This window comes from Lycium barbarum, chromosome 1 (assembly GCF_019175385.1).
Source record: "Lycium barbarum isolate Lr01 chromosome 1, ASM1917538v2, whole genome shotgun sequence".
Lineage (NCBI taxonomy): Eukaryota > Viridiplantae > Streptophyta > Magnoliopsida > Solanales > Solanaceae > Lycium > Lycium barbarum.
Window position 1 is genome coordinate 11,459,342 of NC_083337.1, and position 23,203 is coordinate 11,482,544.

Sequence of the window (23,203 nt, forward strand, 5' to 3'; positions counted from 1 at the left end):
TGGAAACCACCCGGCTCACAAGGGCCAAAAAATCACGACCTACACCTCTGTAGGATTTTTCTCAAACTCCACTACAACTGTGAGCCAGTGCAAATTCAAGTTACAAACTCTGTAACCTAGGAACTAAACTCTAATTCCTATCTCATTGATCTCCCTAGACTAGTAAGCCCACTCCATGTTATCCTAACTTGAAGTTGAATTTGACTAACAATTTGTACTTATAATTTATGCTTCTATGAAAGCGGATAAAGGTACACCTCGATAAACAACCTAATACACAAATCTAGACTCAAGAACTGTAAAATATAAACTCTGTAGAACAACTTCTTTAATATTCTTCACAGTATCAGGGTCGCACTACTGTAATCAGAACCCTCTCAATTATAGATTTTGGTCAACTTCTGATTTTCTCTCTTTGTAGGTGCGCAAATCTTCTTCATGGCATGACTTGAATATTGATAGCTCTAGGTTTGTCTCAAGTCGGTTGAACTCAATCCCTACTAGGTAAGGCCCATAATGACAGTTAAGATTTAAGTTGACTTGGAATTCTTGCATTCACGCGTCTTCAGTGACCTTGTATGAGTCTGAGGTATCTTGATAATTATGGCAGGAAATCATGTAAACTTGTCAACCAAGACTTTACCATAAAATACAAATCCTACTCGCAGTAGAACTGTAAGCTCGAACTTGTTCGTGTACATGGTTCAAGCTCCCAGTTTTTTTCCTCTGAATCTTCTTACTGTCTGAGATGGAACATTTCTATAACCTTGTTTCATTCATCTTTGTCCTGCAACAATCTCTGGCTTACTCACGCATATCTGCGGACCTGGTTCCTTCACTTGATTTATTCTCTCTTGTTTTGTATATGTCTCTGATCTATTCACTGCACTTGTCTCTGTGTTGGAAAATGTTTGCAGATCTGGTTCATGTGTTTAGGTATTTTGTTTGTCTGTAACTCTCTTGACTAGATCATGTCCCCAGACCTGGTTCAGTAGCTTTGACTATCATTTTTTGAAATGTTCATTTTTCTGTGTCTAGTTCATTCGCTTTATCTCAACAGTCTCTAAAGCTGGTTTACTATCTTTATTCATTTACTTTGTCAATCATCAAAACACAAATGCTTATGTCAATACCAAAGATGATGACTCTGCAATAATGGTTGGCATTGGTAATTGGCATGCAGTAGAGGTGGTTGGCGGTGATGATTGGTTGTGGAGATAGCAGATGGTAGTAGTTGTATAATGGTGTCTAGTGGTCATTGTGTTGTGGTGACCAGAGATGATGGCTCTGTGACAGTGGTTCGCCTTGGTTATTGATGTTCAAAAGTGTAGTTGATGGTGGTTTCATGATTGGTGTTGGGTCCAAATGTAGTATACGTAGTCGACAAGTAATAAAATGATGAAGTAGAGTATCCTTCCAACAGAGACCTATTATCAACAATTGACTAAAAATTAAATTAATACGAATTATTCATTCAAACAATTTTTACAAAGTTGTCAGTGATTAACTACTATTGCAAAAAATATCAAAAGAAACTATTAAAATCAAACATTTGAACAAACACGAATAGTCAAACTTGGGTTTATTCAATTAGAGGGAATACTCTAGGGTTATGGATTAGCTAAAAATCCTAATGAGTTATCCACCTGAACTGACTAGTTGATTTATCTGGTTTATTGATTGTCAATGTTGCTCGTAAGAATCTCTCGAGTCCTTATTTGTCTATTCAAGTTTACTTAATTCATATATCTATATGAAATTAAAATTAACAAGATAATAAACCCTAGAATTAATCATGCAAATCCTAATTGTGATTACGTTCCTCGATACTTAGGTTCAAGAATTTGCTCTATTGAATCTTATTATTGCAATTTTGAATTCCACTTCCAAGTTCAAGTTCAAGATACATAGTGTTACATCCAGGATTTTCGCACGTTAAAGTCGCAACATGAGTTAGTCGACGTAAGTTCAAAAGAAATTATCTTGAGGTTAAAAGGGATTGAGCTTATTAATATAAATGGTTATAAGAGTCTATAAATAAGATTAGTAAGTGGCGGAAGATTTGGAGGGTGAATGAATCAAAGAAGCATGAGTTTCGTCAAAAGTCGGCAAGTTGGGAATATGATAACTTGTACTTTTGGGTGAGAATAGAAGTGCTTCACATGCTAAGAAAGTAATGATATGAAGTATTTGAATCGTATAATGATCTCTTGTTAAGTTGGAAGTCAAACGAGTTGTAATACGAAAGTCGACAAAGGGCGTCGCAAGTTAAGTTTGTAAATTTCACTGAAATTTGGGTCAGATGTCGAAGAGCTTTTGTCTCAATCTACTTGGAGTTACAGGGTGATCCACCTATCAAATTGTAGGTCTACGAGTCTAGTTTCTAGCGCATTTTACCTTCTTCGATACGACATCAGACTAGAGAGATATTCGCATTTCCGTCCAGGGATGCAAACTGCTGTGGGAACAGTGTGCTAAGTCGGCGGCTTTAAATTTGCCCAAGCTTGCATGAATTTTTCTTCCGTTTTCTCACCATCCCCAACCCGGAAAACCCTCAAACTCTCTCTAATGAATCCTCCATCAATCTCAATCAAAACCAAGAGAAAATCTATCAACTTTAACATGAAGAACAACATGGCAATTTCGAAATTGTGATTTCTTCACTATTTCACCTTTCGAAGGAAAACCTTGCTTTGAAGTAACTTGGGGTTTGAAGTGATTTTCATGATCTAAGGTATATTTTAACTTCCTTTTGATCTCTTTGAACTTCTACAAGTAATTGATCATAGAAATTGGTGAAAAAACCCATAGAACAAGCTCTTCTATATTCTTATGAAACTTTCATGAACTTAGCTTATTTGTTGGGCTGTTTTATATGGTTTTGTTGTGTTGTTTGGAGTTGTGGTGATATTCATGGGATCATATTGAAGAGAAGAAGTAGAAAAGTAGAATTTGGTAGTGTTTTACGGGAAAATTATGCTACAAAAGGGCCTATAAATTCACGCCCATGAGCTACTCAAGCAGCTCTTAATCTTTGTACTGGATGGGCTTTTAGCTCGAATTTGTCCCATCACCCAGGGGGGAGGATTTGGATACTGTGGAAACATCTAATATTTAATGTAAACATTCTAAAGACAACGGCTCAACTAATGCACTGTGAAGTGGAGCACAAGGGTACAAGAAACAAGTTTAGTATAACAATTGTGTATGGTTTTAATGACCAGTCGTTACGCAGGGATATATGGCAAGACCTAGAGCAAATTCAGGGCTCAATACGAGGGGCCTGGGCTGTTATGGGGGACTTTAACTGCGTACTAAAAAAAGAAGAAAGAGTGGGACGTCCTGTCACAACAGCTGAAATCAGGGATTTTAAAAAATGTGTGGCTGTCTGCTCCTTGGTTGAACTGAGGTCATCAGGTGCTTTTTACACCTGGAACAATAAACAAAGGGATGATAAAAGGGTTTATAGCAGAATAGAGAGGGTCCTAGTTAATGGAGACTGCCTCACTACACTCCCGAGCTCTGAGGTTCACTTTGGGAATGAAGGCCTTATGGATCACTGCCCAGCAATGCTAAACTGGGAAGATGGCACCCAAAAAACAATAATATGTGGAGTCAAGCCTCGGACTTTCAACAAAAAGTAAGGGAGAACTGGACGAAAAGAATTGATGGAACTAAAATGTTCCAACTGGTGGGCAAACTAAATAGATTGAAGGGTACCATCCGAAGCATAAATAAGAGACACTTCAATGAGGTGGAAATCAAGGCATACAAAGCAAAAACAGAGCTGGAGGAATGCCAAACTGCACTGCAGCATAATCCTACAAATGCAGACTTAATTCGAACAGAGATACAGTTAGCGACAACATACCACAAATTACATCAAGCAAGGATTCAATTCCTTAAACAGAAAAGTAAGCTCCACTGGCTGATAGAAGGGGATCTAAATACAGCGTTTTACCATAATATGCTAAAAGTAAGAAGGAATAAAAATAGAGTGTTCAACATAAGAGACAACAGTGGGCTGATTGTGACGGACCCTCCCGAGGTAGCTAAGGCATTTCTAGACTTCTATACTGCGCTATTAGGTACTTCAAACGCTGAAAGAACTCATGTGTGCAGTGCCACAGTTAAAAAAGGGCCTGTCCTTGGAGCAGATCACAAAGAGATGCTAATAAGGGAGGTAGCAGGGTCCGAGGTGAAAAAGGCCTTATGGGGTATAGCAGGTGACAAGGCACCAGGACCAGATGGCTATGGGAGCCAATTTTTTAAGGACTGCTGGGACATAGTAGGCACAGATCTCATAGCAGGGGTGAAAGAGTTTTTTGAAACATGGAAAATACTCAAGGTGTGGAATAACACTGTATTAACTCTTATACCAAAATCGGAACATGCAAAAACTGTTGGTGACTACAGGCCCATAGCCTGCTGTAATACAACTTACAAAGTAATATCAAAGGTACTCTCAAACAGATTGAAACTAGCCCTCCCAAGCATCATCTCAGCAAATCAGAGTGCCTTTGTGGCAAGCCGAACAATAGTCCAAAACATACTGATATGCCAGGACCTCGTTAGATTATATAATAGAAAACAGACCACCAGCAGCTGCTTGATCAAGATTGATCTCAAGAAGGCATACGACACTGTCGAATGGGGATTTGTAAAAGAAATGCTGCATGCACTAGAATTCCCACAAAAATGCATAAAATGGATTATGAACTGCCTAACCTCGGTCCAATACACAATAGCAATCAATGATGCACTCTATGGGGAAATACAAGGAAAAAAGGGATTAAGACAGGGAGACTCAATCTCGCCTCTACTTTTTGTCATTTGTATGGAATACTTCACAAGGATAATGAACATAGTAGCTGAGCAGGAAGGCTTCGGATTCCACACAAAATGTAAGAGTATGAAGCTAAACCACCTCTGTTTTGCCGATGATGTAGTAATGTTTAGCAAAGGGGATTTCCAGTCGGTGCTACTAATGCTTAGAGGACTGAAAACATTCTCCAACACCTCTGGATTATGCACCAATGCAAGCAAATCAAACATTTTCAGTGCTAATATGCCACACCAAAGCCTAGCAGACCTGGTAGAATTGACAGGGTATCAAAAAGGGTCCCTCCCTTTCAGTTACCTAGGTGTTCCAATCTCAGCAAAAAAGATATCTAAACTCGACTGCGAAATGTTGCTGGACAAGATGGCAGCAAAAATAAAATGTTGGGGAACCAGGCACCTCTCATACACTGGCAGAGCTTTGTTGATAAATTCAGTTCTAATGCATATACACAGCTATTGGTCCTCAATATTTATCCTCCCCAAGCAGGTGCTCAAAGGAATAATGGCACTATCCCGCAACTTTCTATGGGATGGAAAGACCGCTACAAACAAAAATCCACTAGTAGCATGGGACTTGGTGTGTCGAGCCAAACAAGAAGGGGGTCTGGGGATACTTGACTGTGTTAAATGGAATGAGGCAGCAATAGTAAAATATGTGTGGAACATTGCTCAGAAAGCTTGACATTCTTTGGGTGAAGTGGGTAAGCCATATATACATAAAAAGAGAGGAATGGTGGCAGTATGCCCCACCAGTGGACTGCTGCTCATACTGGAAAAAGATATGCAAGATGAGAGAAATTTATGGTCCAGGATTTGTGCAGAATGGGTGTTTGAAAGCTCTAGGGAAATACACTATAGGAAGTGGGTACAAATGGTGAATGGGAGAGAGGGAAACATGGCAATGGGGCAGGTGGGTATGGAACAAAGATAACCAGCCAAAGCACAGCTTTGTAAGCTGGCTAGTCATGCACCAAAGGCTAATGACTAAAGCTCGATTGTACCAGCTTGGCATTAGCCCGGATGATAAATGTGCTATGTGTGGAGACCATGAGGAGACCGTCCAACACATATTTTTTGAGTGCAACTTCTCCAAGAAATGTCTTAAAGCAACTCTTGAGTGGATAGGTACAGGGGTGCAACATATAGATATACAAGGGATATGGAAAAGGGTGGCACGAAGCATACAAGGAAGAAGGTGTAGGGGGATAGCTACAGCCACACTAGCAACACTGGTATATTGGATATGGAAAGCACAAAACAAAGCAGTCTGGGACCTGAAAGTGCCAACAATTGAAGGATGGATGCGACAACTCAAACAAGAATGCAAAATGAGGAAAAGCTGGCTGATGGGAAAAAAGATGAGTCAAAAAGAGAGGAGTTGGATAGATAGACTACTTACCTAACCTTGCAGGAAAAGGAGCATGCGCACAGGAAAAGTAATGAGAAAGAGATAGCAAATCTATGAATAGAAAACTAAAGGGAGAGCTTTGTAATAGACTGTAGGTGACAAATAAATAAAATATTTTCCGTTCACCAAAATGTCTAAATGAAGATGTCTATAAGCTATGACCTTGGTTTTGATCTTGAATAGTCCGTATTATGTAGGAAATCGTTCGTAAGGCGTTCGAGGACTCGGGAAACATGTATAACTCCATCGACGAGGTATGTAGGGCTTTCTCTTCTCTTTTGTGGCATGACAAGAACTCGACGAACGTTTCATTGATACATTCATTCCGTGAAAACATAAGTCGATCATATTCTTTTATTTGAGCAGCCCTCTACTTCATACATGACTTATATTGAAGTGCTGTCCATATTTCCATGTTTCTTTGGTTATTGAATGAAACGTTTTCGTAAAACTTGAGTCGGGCTTATCCCGAAATGGTTAAGCTTACCTCTTCTCTGAAATAGCTTGTATTAAAGTGTATTCCTGCATTCTTATCTTTCTTGTCCATCACATAAAGATGACGGACCTTCCATTGATATAAGTTTCCACTAAATATGCGATGAATACGCTTCCTTGTGATTGACTAATCTTTATTTCATATATGATTGCATCAAACGCCTTTCATGCTTCCATATCTCTTTTGGCCACCGAATTGGAATGTTTTTGCTAAACTTGGATTGATCAGATACCATCCGAATGAGTTGAACTCTACTTCATGTGTAACTCATACCAAGTATCTTACATGTTATCCATGTTGTTGTCTCTTGAATTGAAAGGTAAAGAATGCAGCGACAATAACGATAGTCGGAGGGTAACGACGATAGGTCACTCCGACTCTTCTTATGATATCTCTTCTGAGGTCAGTCTTGCATTGCACTTATATATATGTATTTATTTTCATTAGCGAGCCGCGCTATAGTCGGCCGGGTAGGCACTTATATGTGCACCTAGACATGCTTCTTTCTTTACCGAGCCGTGTTTTAGGCGGCCGGGTAGGCACGTAGCTGTGCACCTAGGTGTATTTCTTTCTTTACCGAACCGTGTTGTAGGCGGCCGGGTAGGCACGTAGCTGTGCATTGCCACTGATAAGAGATGATGATATGATAATGAGCTCACCCCATAGAGGGATATATATTATTATATGATATGATATGATATAAGTCTCCATCGTGAGGAATGATTTTTACGAGCATAGAGTTATATTCCTGTCATGGTTATGGTCGCCCTCAGTGGCCTCGTTCAGAATTTTAGGTTGTCTCTACATCTCTTCCCATGATTATCCATATCTCTTATGCTTATGTTATGTTTACACTTACCGCCGTACATACTCGGTAGATATTTCGTACAGACGCATTTTGTGCACTGTGATCATGCCCACAGGTACGGTAGGCGGATTGGTGTACCTTTCTCAGTAGGATACCAGAGTTCAGCAGGGATGTTCGCACTCCATTCTCCGGAGTTGCTGGTCGGAGTCATCAAATAGGATGCATCCATGTGTGTGTGTGTGTGTGTGTATGTGTGTGTGTATATATATATATATATATATTATGAGTATGGCTATGGCTACGTCGGGGCCACTGTCCCGACCAGTTGATGCATATTAGTGCTCTTAGAGGCTTACAGACTATCAGTCAGTGTACATGTATTGTGTTTGGCCATGCCGGCCTTCTGACTAGTTGTCTTTATTGGTTGTGGCCTTGTCGGCCCTAGTTATGCATATATGTGTTGTTGGGCCTTTTCTGCTTGCAGGTTGTCATGATATATTTCTTACAATTGTTATTCAGCGGCCTTGTCGGCCTATGATTCACGTTACAGAGTTCAGATATCATAGTTAGTTCACTCGGCCCTTCGGGTGCCGGGTGCCGGCCACACCCCCCAAGGTTGGGGTGTGACACATAAATTACTGTTAGCTATGCAGCATAATAATTAAACCCGGGATTAGATAAATAAATCAATATGATAAAATCAACAATTATAAATTCAAACATCAATATTTATGTAGCACCATAACCCTAGAATTATGAAAACTAGCCACACATAGTCATGGCGACAATCCTACGAATCTAAAAATCATAAAGTTACTAAGAACAGATAAAAAAAGAAAAACTCGATGACTCTGTGCTCCCAAATGCCCCCGCCATTAGTGTGCCTCCAAAAGTGTTCTAATCCCTTCAGAAAGACATCTACTGAAAGCTTTTATTTGCGCTGAAACAATATAAGACGAAATTGCCCTTAATTTCTTGAAGCTAAAATTTCCTCCGGGGGCACAAGGCGAGGAGTGCGCGAGGCATCGTACATGCCAAACAAAATCATCCACTCCTTGGGCGCACGACACTTGATAAACGCACGGCCTCAATATGCCCTCTTTGTGCTTTAGGGCCGCGATGCGTAGGCCCAACCAGTGCTTTGAACATGGGGTGCATAGCCTACCATGAATGACCCCTTCTATGCTTTGCTCATGGAACGCCTGGCAAACCGCGAGCCAGAAGCGTTGTGGCACATGCCTTGCAGCGCAGGTCGTGTGTCCCAAATTGTGTTATTTTGCTCCAAAATCTCAAATATTAATGGTGATGGGAAGGGATGTAATCATATAACATGGATATACACAAGGAATACATAGTGCATATCCATGTATGATGTATGTACATGTATAACCATCAATAATTGTGAGAGCGAATGTTTTTTAAGGTAATTGAGAGAGATATACTCGTATATACATACAATAGGAATTTACACAACATATATATATATATATCCACGTACATTTATGAATAACCATGTGTGTGTGTATATATATATATATGTACTCACAAATATATGGGGCTTTACACAAAAAGATAGTGACACACACAATTATAGTGTATATACACTTAGAGGCAATGTGAACTAGATGATGACTTATGAGGGTATTGATGTCTGAAGACTCTACTTTTCCAGTTGAGGAATAGCATATATGTGTTGCAAAGGAGTAAAAGAGAAAAATTAAAATGGTAGATGGCTTCACCCTTCAATAAGCCTTTTCTTCCAAGTCGTTCATTTTCTTACTGCAATTGACAGTGGAAAGTTATTTTCTTAAAATCATTTGTTTTTGTGATCTTTTATGGCGAAGGTTAGCGAATATGATGTAGAAGAGTGGTCGTGCTAATCAATTGTTGGGTGGGGGGGGGGGGGGGGGGGAAGGGTCTTTTGTGGTAGATATATGGATTTTCTTGGGGTTTTCAGTGAAGGTAGGTGTGAATAACGAAGCTGACTACTTAATCTTATTTTTCCCTTAATGACATGCTTTTATAGCTATATGAATCTCATAACATGTTTAAGATCACAAATTTTAAAGTTTATTTTTAATTTTCATGCCCAGTCGGATTACGCCATATAAATTGAAACGGAGATTGTGACTCTGTATTTAGAAGTTGGTCATTTTTCTAAATTAGACTAGCAGTCTGAAGTTTGAAAGTGCCCACCTGGTCATTTGAAGTTTAAAACTCAAAACCAATATTTAGACCACACATGTCGAATTGTAAAACAGTTGCCAACATTGAATAATAAGGCCACTAAAGTGGTGACCTATTGGTCAATAGAGGAAATGATACAAAAAAACAAGGTTGTGTTTGAATGGAAGAAAATAATCATGTAAAGATCTCATTTATTTTGTATTAATAATCCATGCTTCATAAAGGTCTATTACGAAATGAGCCATATAATCATGGAATTCTAACTTGCGAGGAAATGATCTCTTGTGATAAGTTATAACTTGAATAGAAGAAAAAAATCTTACAAGTATCTCTTGTATTTTATTTATCGATCTCTTATAAAAAAAATTAAATATATAATTGACCACACATCATATCTCACTCAACTTGCTTGGAATTGATGATTAGTTGTTATTGTTATCATCCTTTTGGGCTTAATTTGGGTGTAATGTAAATAGACATGGACTTGGCTACCTTATGGTACTTTTTTTTTTGCTTTCTTATCTGCAATTCAACCTTGTTGCATATCCTTTGCCAGCTCAATCCATAGAAACTTCTTTGAGGTATACTTACAAGAAACTTGCTTCTGCTCATTCAAATTAGTGATTTCTCTTAGAAAACCTTATCCATTTCTCAAACTCTTCTAATTGGAACAACTTTATTACTTGAAAGAAAAAGTAACTAATCTCCATTTCCCAAACCCTTCAATTATCCCTTTACAAAGAGAGGAACCAATTAAATTTCAAGATCAGACTTATGTTATCCTAATTAGTAGTAGTAGCAGGAAATTTTTACACAGTATAGCCGTCCAGTAAAAAATAACCGGCAAATATATAATACATGTGCAATCGTATATAATTAGTGTATAATATATGTATATTGTATGAGATGTTTATATTTTTGGCTGAGCGGCCAACTCTGTACTTTCCCTTAATAATAGGTACTTTCCCTTGATATTATGTGAGTATTAATCAACTCACTCTTAGTCAAACTGATACAGTTGTAATCCCAAATAATTGTACTTAAGGAGTTTGTTATTTCGTATTGATTTATTTGAAGTACAAACATGGATATTCTGCTTATGCACTTTACCTCCTAATTTTCCTACTCTATATCACTGGCTGGAAAATTGGACATTGTCAAACAAACCTCGTAAGCCTAATTAATTCAATTTAATTACTCACATAATCTTTCTTAATCATCATGCAATTAATGAGTTATAAACTCGAAATTTAAATGTTAATGACACCCTTTTCAGTTCATCAATCCTTCAAGAAATCGAGCTACAGAATTCCATTATATATAAACTGTCACAAAATAAGATCATTAAGAGTTGACAAGCTAGTATATAATGTACGCAATATAATAATTGTCAAGTTAAAATCATAATATAACAAATATTTGCTAGTATATGATTAGACATTGACTTGTAGTGAGCTACATAATTTAATAAAAAAATTAATGCAGCTGTTTAATCTTTTACGTACTATTGGTCTACCCTTTTTGCTCTTAACATATTCTAAATTATTGATACACTCTCAATGTGTGAAGTACTCCTTTAAAAACACACAAAGAAATTTGAACAGATTTAGAGCATGTTTGGATGGGCTTATGCCTATAAGTTGCAAACAACTTATAAGCTAAAAAAAATAAGTTGGGGTAGTCTAAGAGCCCGTTTGGATTGGCTTATAAGTTGCTTATAAGATGTTTTCAGCTTTTTTGAGTGTTTGGCTGACCAGCTTAAAGTCATTTTGTGCTTAAAATAAGCTCAAAAAAATAATTGGGCCCATATGACTTAGCTTATCTAAAACAGCTTATAAGCTGAAAACAGCTTATAAGACAAAAAAAATAAGTTAGACTACCCCAACTTATTTTTTTTAGCTTATAAGCTGCAAACAACTTATAGGCACAAGCCCATCCAAACAGGCTCTAACTTATTTTTTTTGGCTTATAAGCTGTTTTCAGCTTATAAGCTGCTTTAGATAAGCTAAGTCAAATGGACTCAATTATTTTTTTGAGCTTATTTTAAACACAAAATGACTTAAGCTGGCCAGCCAAACACTCAAAAAAGCTGAAAACAGCTTATAAGCAAACTTATAAGCAAGTTATAAGCCAATCCAAACGGGATCTTACACTAAGTTTGCTAATTTGGATTAAAGGCTCAAAGTATTCCCTAGATTTACACTAAGTTTGCTAATTTGGATTAAAGGCTCAAAGTATTCCCTGCCTTCCCATTTTAAGTATTGTTTTGGTCCCAAGAAAATGTTTCAAAATAATTATTGTTTCAGAAAGCTAAGCAAGACAGAATCAATTGCTTCTTGTCAATCATAGCCATGTTATTAAATAGTTCATAAGTGATTAGTAGGAGAAATAAATTGAGAGGAAATAAGAGATAGTAACTAATTAAGGGCAATTTAGTAGCTTATACCTTGTAGTGTACTAGTGTTTCATAATAGATGTGCTAAAATCTTAAATAACACATAAAATGAGACGGAGGGAATATTACTCTTCACCCATAGATCTAAATCTTGTATATATGTAGAAAACCCTATTTACCTCTTCGAGTGAATCGAGAAATAAGTTTGATTGTCCATTCATTACACTCTTTGAATAATTCAAATTGATGCAATTCGATGTCCAACTCAGGCCTATATGATGTCTTGGTGTAAAATAGTAGACACGCGAGATTAAAAATCTCATACTAAATTAAGAGCATGGAGGTTTGAGTCTGCTTCATGGCATATTATCGAGAATACTCATTCTTAATAAGAGAGCTCGGACCGATCGAATTGGATACTCTCACACACTCACACATATGGTTTTAATTGTACAATATCATTCCTTCCTCGTTACATATCAATAATGAAGAAGTAATCACTTCTAAACAAAATAAAAATAAAAATAATTAGTTAATTTTCAAAATCGGAAACATAGCGTGACAACCCTGGAAGCTAGAAGACAACATTCTGTAGAAAATCAAACAAAGAAGGAACAGGAAGCTTGTTTAAAAGTGACAGTAAATTAAGGATAAGATAAATAAATTATAATGAAAGTGACGGATGTTCTTATTGGTTGGAAAAATGTGAATCACGCCATCTAATTTCTGAATTCCACGTTATTTCTGTACAGTTGTTCGTAGTGTAGATGAAGCTAGCTAAATTAACAGCTTATAACTTGCATAGATAATGACCTAAAGATAAAATATTTGTGTTGATTTATATATGGCTTAATACATCGATAGCCCTTTAAACTTGCAGATAAACTTTATATAGACACTCGAAATAAGATTTGTTTCAATTGAGCACAGAACACATGATAAAATATATTCCCATTAGACACTTTCAGTTCAAATTTTAGAAAAACTTTTGTTCTTGTTCTCAAACGTCTATTAGGTAGTTAAGTTAACTATATAATATATGTCATATACTTTAATTATACACATCAACCTTAATTGAACAAGTCTGGGTTTTACGGCTTATTGAGTCTAATGCATATAATTAAAGGAGATAATATATTTTAAGTGGTTAACTATCTACATAATGGGCACTTGAGAACACGAGCAAACATTTTCCATAATTTGGATCGCGGGTGCCTAATAGGAACACTTTATCATATGTTTAGATGCTCAATTGGAACAAGTCGTATTTCGAGTGTTTAAATGAAATTTACTAATAAAATTTTGGGGTTTTCGATGTAATAAGCCTATATATATAATTGTTGTTGTCACTATCAGTCTTTAACAAAATTTGAAGAAATACCAAATTTGACGACTACGAAATCTATTAACAGACTCAACTAACAGCTATTTTTAACTATATCTGGATTATTGGATTTACACTTATGAATTAGTGGTTGATACACATTTTTTGGATATTGTATCGTGAGTCATTTAATTTGACTGGTTAGGGTGTTGTAAGCGAGTTAAGTGTTCTATTCTATCTTATGCACAAGTTTGTTTATAATCATGATAATTGTTTTCCGGTGAAAACGGATTTATTAAGAAAATCATTTAGATTTATTTTTATAGGGTTTGAAGACAAGTGAGCCGTATCCAATCCCGAGAACTCTTTTGTGAGCTCGGTTCGGAGTAGTTGCGAGTATGGGTAAGGCACAATAAGCAAAAAAGATAGAAAATAGTGATTCAAGATTCATATATTTTTTTTGATTTATCCTACTTGTCATAAGCATATGTATTTTACAAATTCTCACAAACCCAAGTTATTAATTTGGCTAAATTTAGATCTGTTCTTCAATATAACAGAACGTCTTTTTTCCAAGCAGTTTCTATTTCTACATCTCTTTCTTCCTCACTTTCCACCCTATGCTTTTTACATAAGATTTCCTCCGCTTAATGGATAACCATTTGTTACCAATGGAGAATTTCTTATCATTTTAAATTCAGGTGATTGAAATGAGTTAAATAATGAGCTTGTGTATATTGCCTTCTTGAGAGAAAAAAGTAAGGGTTTCAAGAGTATGAACCAAAAGGTCCCTTTCCTTCTACCCTAGGCTATCTTTATATAAGCAAGGATTGGGCTTTTCAAAACCCTAAAGTACGGGTGATGTGACATTTTTGCGGCACCAACGTGCGGTACTCTATCGAGGTCTGTGGACGTAACTTGAGTTGGTAGGAGTGGAGGCCAGATGGATGGGTCCCCTGGGCCTATCGAGCATCCGGTCTCATAAACTAACCTCGGGTGCACTTTCCACCTAATACATATAGTCCCCCTCTTTCTGAATCCTTCATAGCATGAATTCAGGAAGTGGAAGAGTCTGTCTTTTTCAAATTATGCGCGAGAAACTAAGGAAACGTCGCAGCTCTTCCCACGATTAGACATGTTGTCAGGGCAACATTTAATGCACTCGTTCGCTCATTCGGCGGCATCACTTCAGAGGCAACGATAGGAGCAGGCGTGCCTCTTCACCAATCGAAGCTAATGATTGCGATTTCCCCTATTTATACCATCTACTTGCCCGCTGAATCCTCTCACAACATCTCCTGATAAAGCTCTTGCTCTATATTTTCACTGTTTGCTTCCATTTTACTCCTTTTTACTCTCTTCGTCCTTAAAACACCAAAATATATGTCTTTATCTTTATCTTCTTCCCACCGTTTAATCCTCACTATCCCATAGGAGCACTAGGACAGGACTTTTGATGCCTGTTCCGACTAAGGAACCGACACCACCTCCTCCGCTGATACCCAAGAAATCTATTTGGGGTCTACTACCGCCGACATTATCCCTCCAATACTTAATTCTCCGTGTGTCTTCTAATCCATTTTCGGAGCATTGGAACCCTGCCCGTACGTGTCTCTTCTTGATATTTATTCCATTCCCTCCTTTATTCTACTTTGACAGGTGTTACTTTTAACCTTTTGCCTCTCTTTTTTGCAGCGGCCCCGATAGAACAAGATTTCATGCCAGACCTCTTCGGATGGGTGATGGCTATTCTACGTGCGTCCCTCGGGGTAGAGAGGACTTGGAGAAGCATATCTGCTAATCGTTGGAGGGGCAAGAACCATGGTAAACCGAAAAACCTTTATCCCCACTTTGCCTTCTTTTACTTTTTCTATCTCACGACGAGTTTTCCTCTAACAGGCCTTACTGCCCAAGGATCGTCATCACAAAGATCCCCTTCCAGAGAGAAAGCCCGGATCAATATCGCACTGGATGTGGCTGCAGCCTCGAGTTCTCGCAAACGCAGGATTTCGAGTGATGCTGGCACTTTTACCTCAGGGGAGGTAGGTTCCCGAGTGAGGACACGCTGCAGGTTAGTTCGATATTGGAACGAAGCTATTCAGGGTGCGATTAATATGGACGAAGTCGCGGTGGGGGCGACGACTGATGAAGGCATTGAGGAACGGTCCGCTGCTGCTGAGGCAACCCCCCTAGAAAACATCACGTCTAGTCATGCCGAGAGCGTACCCGGTGACAAGGGTGCCAGCCCCTCAACTCCGCCACCATCGACTGACGGGCTTCGCCTAAGTTTGGAAGTGTCCCTCTGTCATCTGGCCAAATTATTTCTTCAGGTGCGTTGCTGATAACTTTTATATGAGGTTTTTACTATGTTTCCTTAGAGTACATATGTTATCCTTCCTTTTTCTTGAATAGAGTCGTGCTAACACTGCTTCTTCCCTCAAATTAGTGAAGAGTATGTCCCCTCCTTTATTCAGAGAGTTGGAAGGGTTGAAGTCCAAGAACTTGCACCAGCGAGCAGAACTGTCAGGGTTTGTATCTCGCCAAACTACCATCACAACAGAGTGGCGGGAAGCCAGGAAGGCTTTATCTGATCGTGATGGTGTTCTTAAGAGTCTTACTGCCGCTCATCAGGAGCTTTAAGAGAGAACGGCGTAGGCCGAAGCAGAGGGGGCAACCGCCCGAGAACTGGTTCAGATGCTGGAAGCTTCTCGGGCACGCCTTCAAGGTCACCTCAACCGGCTACAACTCCGTCGGGCTGCTAATAAGAGTGTTTCTAACATCATCAAAGATTTTGTCATTTTAAACACTCGGGCTGATACTCTCCACGAGATTCACGAGGGTCGCATTGTAGATATTTCTTCAGCCCTGCTAGACACGAAGGTAGACGTGGTGGCCGCCGACATAGCTATGGACGACCTTCGTGATGAGATGCCCTCTTCTTCAGATGCCTCTGCCAGTTCCTCGGCAGTGAAGACGTCCCTCCTCCTGCTTAGCTTATGCTCATATTTTGTGGGCTTTTTTTCCTTTACTGGATGCTGCAGGCTGCGTGCCATTTTATGTTTTGTTCATGTTTTATAGGCCTTCGTGCCTTTACTGGATGTTGCGGCCTGTGTGCTGTTTTATGTTTTGTTCATGTTTGGCAAGCCTTGTGCCTTTACTGAATGCTGCGGTATGTGTGTCGTTTTATGTTTCGTTTTTTGTCAGATATTGGGGGTCCATGTGCCATTCGATTCTTTTTGTCTGAGCCTTCAGGATCTTTTGTTTATATAATGGATAATGTCAGTACGTTTATTTTCAATTTTGTGTTTGTTTCTACGCTTTGACATGCACTTTGCTTGCAACAGTCGTGATTACGAGTAATCTTGTTGTTTTTTCTATTTTTAACACTTAGCCATCAGGGTGTGACCGCTATGCTCATCTTCTGGAACTATGTTCATATTCGGGTGTTGGTGTTTAAGCTAAGAAATGTTGACCGGTGCATGCCTCCTTAATTTGGCATTTTGTGTTTGAGGTCATAATTTTTAAATCAATCCGAGCAGGTCACTTTCGGAAACACTTTTTACGACCGGAATGAATCACCCGATTCATAATAAAAGAGGGCCCTTTGATTTCGGTACTGATGACGAGGACGTCTCGACCTCATTTAATGACACAAAGGTTCATAGAACCTGCACGCTCTAAGGCTCTAAGGCTCTAAGGTCGTGGCGTGTGTTTGATGCGATTTTTCGGGGCGTTGATAAGTGGTGATTTACCACTTATTTTAGTCTTTTTGCTTTGGTTTTTGTGTTCTTAATCTATAATATGAGGCTATTATTGGTGTGTTTTGCTATTATTTCAGGTGCATTGAGTCCAGGGCACAAAAAGGATAAAATGGCATAAAAAGAAGGAAAAGAGCTGAATATGCGTTCAGTATGCGGCACTGCAAACTCTGGTATGCGGTCGCATACTCAGTCTCAGAATGACTAGTGAGTGGAGCTAAATATGCAAGGATGCGAAGACTATGCGGCTCCGCAAACTCATTCTGCGGTCGCATGTCGATTGGCAAGAATATCGAAGTTGCGGAGAGAATTCAGAGTATGCGGTAGCATATTCCAGTTGCGACCACATACTTAGTCCGCAGAGCGTCATTAAAAGCCACTTTTGCACTTTTTGTCTCCCTCTTATAAATACTCTCCTCGAGTTGTGATAAGTTAGTTCATATGAGTGAGAAGACCTTTAGAAGAAACCAAGTAAAAAAAAAGAAGTAAAAAGGTGGCCAAATTGAAGAAATGGCAAAAACTGTGCAAAACTATCCAGTTTTGTAAAAATGGGGCATAACTGCAAAAACTAAAAACTTGGGATATATTTTGTCATTTGTAACAACACTTGAGATATTTTCTTATCATCTTTGGCCATTTCATACAAGTCTCGGAGAGCTTAGGGTTTTTGCACCACACTTTGGGGTTGAAGATTTGAAGATTGAGTTGAGAACTTTCTTAAGCTTTTCTTCATTTCTTTGATTCCTTGCTTTGTAATGAATATCTAAGTGTAGTATTTATTTTCTTCACTTGAATCTTGTTTATGGAAATATTCTATGATTAAAGTGTTGGATGAAACTCTTGTTTTGCTTATGTATTGAATGATTTTTATTGCTATTGAAGTGGGTCTTGTTGATTTAATTAATCTTGTTCTTTAATGTTTCTTAAGGGATTAGCTAACCCTAAGACCCGCTCATTTACTTCGATTTGACCTCGAGAGAGGAAGATTGAGGTTGGGAAAGATTAATTAACAAGAATTTGGGTAATTAAATCCCATCTAATAACTTGAGCTAGAGATAGGAAAGTTACTTGAGATTATATTGATTGTGCTTAATATCACACTCTAAGGCTTGAGAAAGCTTAGAGTGAAATTCATTGATTTGGTCGAGAGACTTTTGATGAGATTTTAGAAATCATTATCTATTAACATAAACTCACTCATAGTTGTAAAATCGTGAAACACATTGGATCGTTACTTGAGCGTAATTTCTTTTGTTATCCATACTTGTGGCCATTGATCATTTTACCCGCTTTCTAGTTAGTTTATCTATGTTAGTTGTTAAAACAAAAATCAAATATTGAAAAAGTGTTTGGCTTAGCGTAGTTGGTGATAATTCCTTATTTGTTTAAATCGCCTAGTATATTGGTCCCTATGGGATCGACCCCGACTCATAGTTGGGTAACTTATATTGCGACGAACGCGTACACTTTCTATTTGAGGAGTGGATTTGGACGTTATCAATTTTGGCGCCGTTGCCGGGGAAAAATTTGGCATATTTGGGTTAGTTTGGGATTTAAGCTTGCTTGCTTTGGTCCAAACTTGTGAATATGTGTTTGTGAGTTGTCGTGTTTCTTTGTGTTATTTATTTTTGTTACTTGTGTTACTATGGCATCATGGAATGAAAATGGGTTTGATGGTTGCAACCCATATTTTGATGACCCATGTCCATATTGTGGAGGACCCCACTTTTGGCAAGATTGTGAAAATGCTCTCGGAAGAGAGATGTGTGTACCGTCTCAATTCTATGATGGGAATGTTTGCGATATATGTGGTGGTCAAGGTGGACATGGTGATTGTCCCAATTATTTTGCTCCCCCTCCCCCAAGTTGTTCTAACAAAAATGCTAGTTGTGCTTTTGAGTTTGATAGGGACAATGACATGGCAAGTGAAGGACAAAGTGCCGGATTTGAAGGCATTATAGCAATTCTCCAAACATACTTAGATCGGGAAGCTAAAATGGAGGAAGAGCGAAAACTCATCCAACAATCCATTTTAGAAAATGGAGAAGCTATGAAAAGAATGAATGATTCATTTTAGGATGCCAATTCCTCAATTGTCATGGAAGTATCGACTCCTCAAAATGAATTGGTTGAAGAAGAGATTTCAAATTTAAAAGATCATGACGAGAGTTGTGGAAATGAAGAAGTGGTTCAACTTGAAAAAGAAGAGCAAAATCTTGAAGAAGAAATTTTCAATTCTCAAAAAGAAGAAGTTAAGGAAATTTTGAAAAGCATAATGGGCTTCAACAAGCTTTTATGAAGTTTTCAATGGCCTCAGGCTTGCAAGCAAATGCAGAGAAAAGTTTTATATATTTAGCTGGCATTTCTGATTCTTTGAAACAGGATATTCTTGAGGAACTGGGGTATACTGAGGGTACTCTACCCTTCAGATACCTTGGAGTACCTTTGGCTTCCAAAAAGTTATCCATCTTACATTGCTGGCCACTGGTGGAGAAAATACTACAAGGATAAACTGTTGGACATCAAAAATGCTATCTTATGCTTGAAGGTTGCAACTGATCAAATCTGTTATTTTTGGAGTACAATCCTACTGGGCTCAAATATTCCTACTACCAAAGAAGGTGCTGAAAATGATTGAAGCTACATGTAGATCATTCCTTTGGACAGGTACATCCATTATTTCTAAGAAAGCATTGGTGTCATGGGAGAAAATTTGTATGCCCCAAGCTGTTGGGGGGATAAATGTACTGAACCTCTATCACTAGAACAAAGCAGTTGTGGCCAAACATCTATGGGCTGTAACTATGAAGAAAGATTGTCTTTGGATTAAGTGGGTTCACTCTTACTACATAAAGAACCAGGCTGTGGATTCTATGCCAATACCCAAGAATGCAGCCTGGGTTGTGAGGAAGATACTTGGACTTAGAAGTCTCATTACAGAACTTCAGCATATGCAAGGTGATTTGACCTCTTGATTGACTCAAATGCAAACACCTGGTGGAAGATTTAGCATGAAAAGTCGTACTAATTACTTAGTCCTCAGTTCCAGGGGGTCCCTTGGAAGAGTTTGATTATACAACCACACTTGCACCCCAGATTCAAGTTCAATTTATGGCTTGCTGCTCATGGTAGATTTCCTACTGTGGATAGGTTGCAGAAAATTGGAATTCAAGTACCTCAAACATGTGTATTCTGTGGAACTGATGAACTGTTTGAGCATTTGTTTTTTGATTGCCCTTATACTAAAGGTATTTGGTCTAGACTTTTGTCATGGCTTGGACATCACAGGCAAATCACTACTTGGCAGGCTGAGGTACCATGGGTGAACATATGTGCCAGAAGGAAAACTGGACATTGGGAAATTTTTTCATGTGTCTTTGGTATGATGGTATAGTTAATTTGGAGAGACAGGAACAAGCTCAGGTTTCAGGATGGAAGCAATTCACCAGACAAACTTTGTAGAGAGATTGCAGTCCATATACACACGAGAGGCAGCTTATTTCCCAACTGGCAGAGTCATCATCATTGAACTCTTTTCCATAGTTTGTAGCTAGGTTCTGATGTATTTGTCCATGCTTAATACTAGCTAGTTTTGATGTGTATAGGTTATTGTCATAATTAGGGTAGGAATTGGTCAGCAACTTCCTGGTTTGTAAAGAACACTTTTGGTTGAAATAGAAGAACTGTTTACCCAAAAAAAAAAAAGCATAATGGGGAAGAATGAAGAATATGGGCAAGTCTTGACCAAATTGTGGGAAGAAGTTCAACATGGAGATGATGAAACTATCCAAAATGTGTTTCTCACCATGGAAGAATTTTTACAAGCTTTGGATGACTCTCACAATGAAGAAAAACTTGACAAAGTGGAAATTTTGAGCCAAGATTGGCTAATGAATCAAGCTCAACAACTTGAAGTCTATGGGGATCACCGTGAAGGCTTTTCACGGATGATGGAAGAATTTTTAAAAATACATATTGAGCAAAGTCAAGAAATGGAGCTACTTGAAATTGCTATCCGCATATTGGAGGCCGAATTGAATGCAAAAATTGAGGAATGTTTTTCTCAATATCAAAGGGCCGTGGAGAGTAATTTTGAGTTGAATTCAATTAAAGACGGGGTCAAGATTGATTTTAAAGAGCTAATGGTGAATTGTCAACCGACAACCCAAAAATAGTGAATGATGCCGAAATTGAAGAAATGATACTAGAGTTGCATAAAAAGGTTCACAAAATAATTTTTGAGGACTCTAGTTCATTTTTGGGTGAGGATGTCAAATTTCATGCAAGTTTGGAATTTGGGCGCATTGAACCACATTCCATCTATTTTTCAATGTTATGCTTGGTTGATGATATGGAAGTTGAACTAACCAAGCATAAGGAGGATTTTGGCGATGAAGACCAATGTGTTTTTATTTTGAAGTTTGCTATGCCAAGAAGACAAAATGACATGCCTCACTTAAAGGCCAAAAAGTGCAAAATGCGATACTCCAGAGTTAGCCTTCTTGCCTTCCTACCACTGCCTCACAAGCATCACCGGAATCTTGATTCAAAGCTGGGGCAAAAATTCATATCCTCCAAGTAGAGGGAAAAGTGGTAAAGGTAACCATCGTGCCGCGACATTAAATTAAGCGCTTGGTGGGAGGTAACCCATCGTTCTCAAAATTTTAAGTGTAGGTGCTCCTTTGAGGAAAAATGTGAAAACTCTTGGCTTGTTTGATACTAATAGAGTTAGTCTCTTGCATGTGAAATGTTGAAATGCGAATACCCCTCCAAATTTAAGTGAAATGAAAAGCAAGATGCATAGAAAGAATGATCTTTGTGACAACCTTTTGGCTCATTTTGTGACTCTTTACCTACTATATGGGTTTATTTTGGATTATGTGATATTACTCTAATTGTTTTTGCTTAGGAAGTGAAATTGATCCCTCTTGACTAGTTCATATGCCATGTGTGGTGGGTGTTTGTTGAATAATTCTTGTGCTTACTTTTATCATCTAGAACTTGCCCGGTTAGTCTTTTAGTGCTAATTTTGATTATGTTGGTTGCAGAGATGACCTTGGGCTATCTTTGTGATTTTTTAAAAAACCTCTTTATCCTTTCTAGCCTACCATTGCATAAATAATATCACTAGTAACCCCATTTGAGCCTATGGCCTTTTCTTTGATTGCCACATTCCAAGCCTTTACTCTTCTTGATGAAATTCTCTCTTTTGAACCTTTCCCTCCTTGAACATTAAATTGTGAATTTGAGGCCAAAAGCCTAAGTTGGGGGTGTTAGTGTTGCTTGAGAAGTGGTGAAGATTGGTGTTGTGGAAAAGTCCAAAGAAATGAAGGAAATTTGGAAAATACAGAAAGGTTGCAAACTTTTTGTGCAAAAAAAAAGTATCTTTGTGAAAAAAGAATTGGAAAAGAACAAAAACATTAGAAATCAAGAAAATGGTTGCACAAAAAGAAGTTGGAATAATTGGGGAAACTAGTATGCAAAGGAAGGAGTGATGCTTTGAAATGAAGAGGAAAGTGGACAACAAGTATTGTGTAGTGTTCAAGGATGGCGTAGTCACTTGTATCCCAAATGCTTATCCTAACCTTCTCTGAGCCTACATTACAAGCTTAAAAAAGTTCGTGTGTGATCTGCAACCGAATTTTCTTGAGTTAGTGATGATTGAAAATAAGGCCAAGCTTATGGTGTGATATTTGTTAGCACCATAATTTATTTGTTGAGTGTGAGTGACTTTGTGTATATGTCCCTTGTGTTGTTGTTGTTGTGAATATAGTGATTTTGGGATTTTCTTTCTTGTGAGGGCATATGGATTATGATAGATTGGTGATGTTAAAAAATTCCAAGTTGAGTCAAATGAGCATATCTAGTAAGCTAGTGGTTTTGAGTCACTTCTTGAGGCTTGGTTGTTGTTACTTGATTGTTTTGAAACTCCATTGCATTCTTGAATTTGTATTTGAAAATGAGGGAGTTATTTGGTTAAAGATT

The 23,203-nt window shown here is 38.2% G+C and overlaps 1 protein-coding gene across 1 annotated transcript; it reads left to right on the top strand.

The window, feature by feature from the left end:
• The first annotated feature begins 5,572 nt into the window (after positions 1–5,572).
• On the top strand, positions 5,573–6,245 carry LOC132609537 (uncharacterized). The gene is made up of 2 exons (XM_060323582.1): positions 5,573–5,752; positions 5,847–6,245. Exons 1-2 carry the CDS (start codon positions 5,573–5,575, stop codon positions 6,243–6,245), a joined length of 579 nt encoding a protein of 192 aa, XP_060179565.1.
• Positions 6,246–23,203: the final 16,958 nt, after the last annotated feature.